The sequence below is a fragment of the Elephantulus edwardii genome, unplaced genomic scaffold (genome assembly GCF_000299155.1).
Source record: "Elephantulus edwardii isolate Elephantulus edwardi_28Jun2011 unplaced genomic scaffold, EleEdw1.0 scaffold00239, whole genome shotgun sequence".
Lineage (NCBI taxonomy): Eukaryota > Metazoa > Chordata > Mammalia > Macroscelidea > Macroscelididae > Elephantulus > Elephantulus edwardii.
Genome location: NW_006399989.1, coordinates 3,557,014 through 3,558,994, shown reverse-complemented (window position 1 = coordinate 3,558,994; position 1,981 = coordinate 3,557,014). Strand labels below are relative to the sequence as shown.

General features: G+C 41.1%; 1 protein-coding gene across 1 annotated transcript; it reads right to left on the bottom strand.

Annotated features, from left to right (window-relative positions):
- Window positions 1-429: 429 nt before the first annotated feature.
- On the bottom strand, window positions 430-1,850 carry LOC102849845 (INO80 complex subunit C-like). Its single transcript, XM_006898916.1, has 2 exons — window positions 1,833-1,850; window positions 430-1,035 (listed from the first exon to the last, which is right to left on the bottom strand). The coding sequence occupies exons 1-2, from the start codon at window positions 1,848-1,850 to the stop codon at window positions 430-432; spliced, it is 624 nt and encodes a 207-aa protein (XP_006898978.1).
- Between the last annotated feature and the right edge of the window lie 131 nt (window positions 1,851-1,981).

The following is a 1,981-nucleotide window of genomic DNA, read 5'->3' as shown; positions in this document are numbered from 1 at the left end:
TGTATGTATATATTTACTAATTTATAATATATAATGTGCAAAACGGATACAAGTAAAATGTTATTTGCGTTTAGCCATTCACTGTTACACGTTATTCACATAAGACGTGTTGAAGATGCTTTAAAACTGAAGCAAACAAATGACAAATGGATCTCTTAGAGTGGTTTGCTATTAGCTTTTTTTAAAAATTAAAGGTACAATTTTATTTTATTTTATTTTCAACTCTACTTGAGGCAACAAGTATCATTTAATATCACATTGGAGGGAAAACATGGCGGGAAGATCCTCTGTGAAAGCCAAACATTCTCTCCAAGGTTCAGCAAGGGCATTTTCAGGCTGACAGAAGAACGAGGACTTCCAGGAAATAAAACTGCAAGGCCACCATCTGCCTCTGAAGCCATTTCCCCACTTGGTTTCCATTTCCCAGGCTCAGGGGACGATGCTAGTGGCTTTTCCCAGGGCCAGGTAGCCGGTGACGACGTCAGAAGGCAGCCTCCGGATGTAGGAAAACTCTTCAATGGTGCTGAACCTCAGCTTGCTCTGGGGATCTGTGTAGTTGGCAAGAAGACCTGAAACATCAGAATACTTCTTAGCTGGTTTAAAGGATGGAGGAGCATCAATACTGAAGTAGTTGGGATCGTACAGTTGCCACGGCAATGCCCTTTCAGAAGCGAGAATTTGTTTCCGGTTCTTCCAGGTTCTGTTCTTCTTGCCAGCTACTGCACCACCGTGGCCAGAATGCACAAAGTTAGGATCCTTAAATAGCAAGGGCTTGGCAGCTCTTTCCACAGGTCCTGTGCTAAAATCAGACAGCACCATTTTATTCTCATTCACGGCTTCTATGCCGATCCCCTGGGCGTAGTTGGAAGCCACCTTTTTCTTCTTACTGGCGCTGTAGGCCCCGGCGCTGCTGCCGTTGTTGGCAGGGCTGGCTGGCCGCTTCTTGGTGTTTCGAGCTATCGCCAGAGTGGAACTGGTGGCCACTATTGCCCGCCCAACCCCCCCCCCCTTCCCGACGCTGGCCTTCGCTATTAGCTTTTAAATAAAGCTTCTTTAAAGTTACCTAAAACTGATTTTTAAATACTAAATTTAATAGAGAAAAAATATTAGAAAAGTGGTTATATCTTATAATATTAATGTTTTAATTTGCCTAAAGTTTTGAAAGCGAAATTGAGTTGCTGAATTCCTGGATTTCCCTGCAGCATTCTGTTAAATAATCACATTTTGGTTTTGATGAGATTACTTTTTATTCTGTATTGTCTGATTATAAATGTTTTAAGCCAAAGAAATTTATTTATGTCATAGATTTTCATAAAAGTTTATTGAATTCCTAAATATGTTGGTAGTTTTTGGTAGGTTAGAAAATCTCCTAGAAGTTGCATATTCAAGGAGCATGCTGTTTTAAATAATGATGCATGATCAGGATAAGAAGTATTACCAGAATGAAATAAAGGACTAAGTTGAAAAATAATTTTGTTTGTTAAATCTCCATCCGTCTCTGTGGGTATTTATTAAACACTGAAGGTACATTTGAAAATCTTTCTAGAAGATATATACCTACTTGGTAGTTTCCTCACTATCTTGTGCTTATTAAAGTATTTATGAGCTCTGGTGGCCTACTTGGTAGGAATTGGTGCTGCCCACCTAAGGGGGGGCGATTGGAACCCACCAGCTGTTCAAAAGAGGGAGGCAGTCTACTCTTATGTGATTTACAACTTCTGAAAACGCACTGCAGGGTCAGCTCTCTGTCAGTTTTGACTTGACAGCAAAAAATAATAAGTACAGAGGGGTATCAAATTTGTGGAGTAATATGTGGAGTAGTTGTTATGTACCCTTGAGGAGACACCCATCCTTCTCCCGCCTAGCAGCTGGCAGCCTGAAACTATGTGCCTTGGGGATTGCAGCACAGCTTCTTGCCACTAGGCCACCAAGGCTCCGTATTATGTGGAGAGGGATATAGTATTGTGGATTAACATAGGGA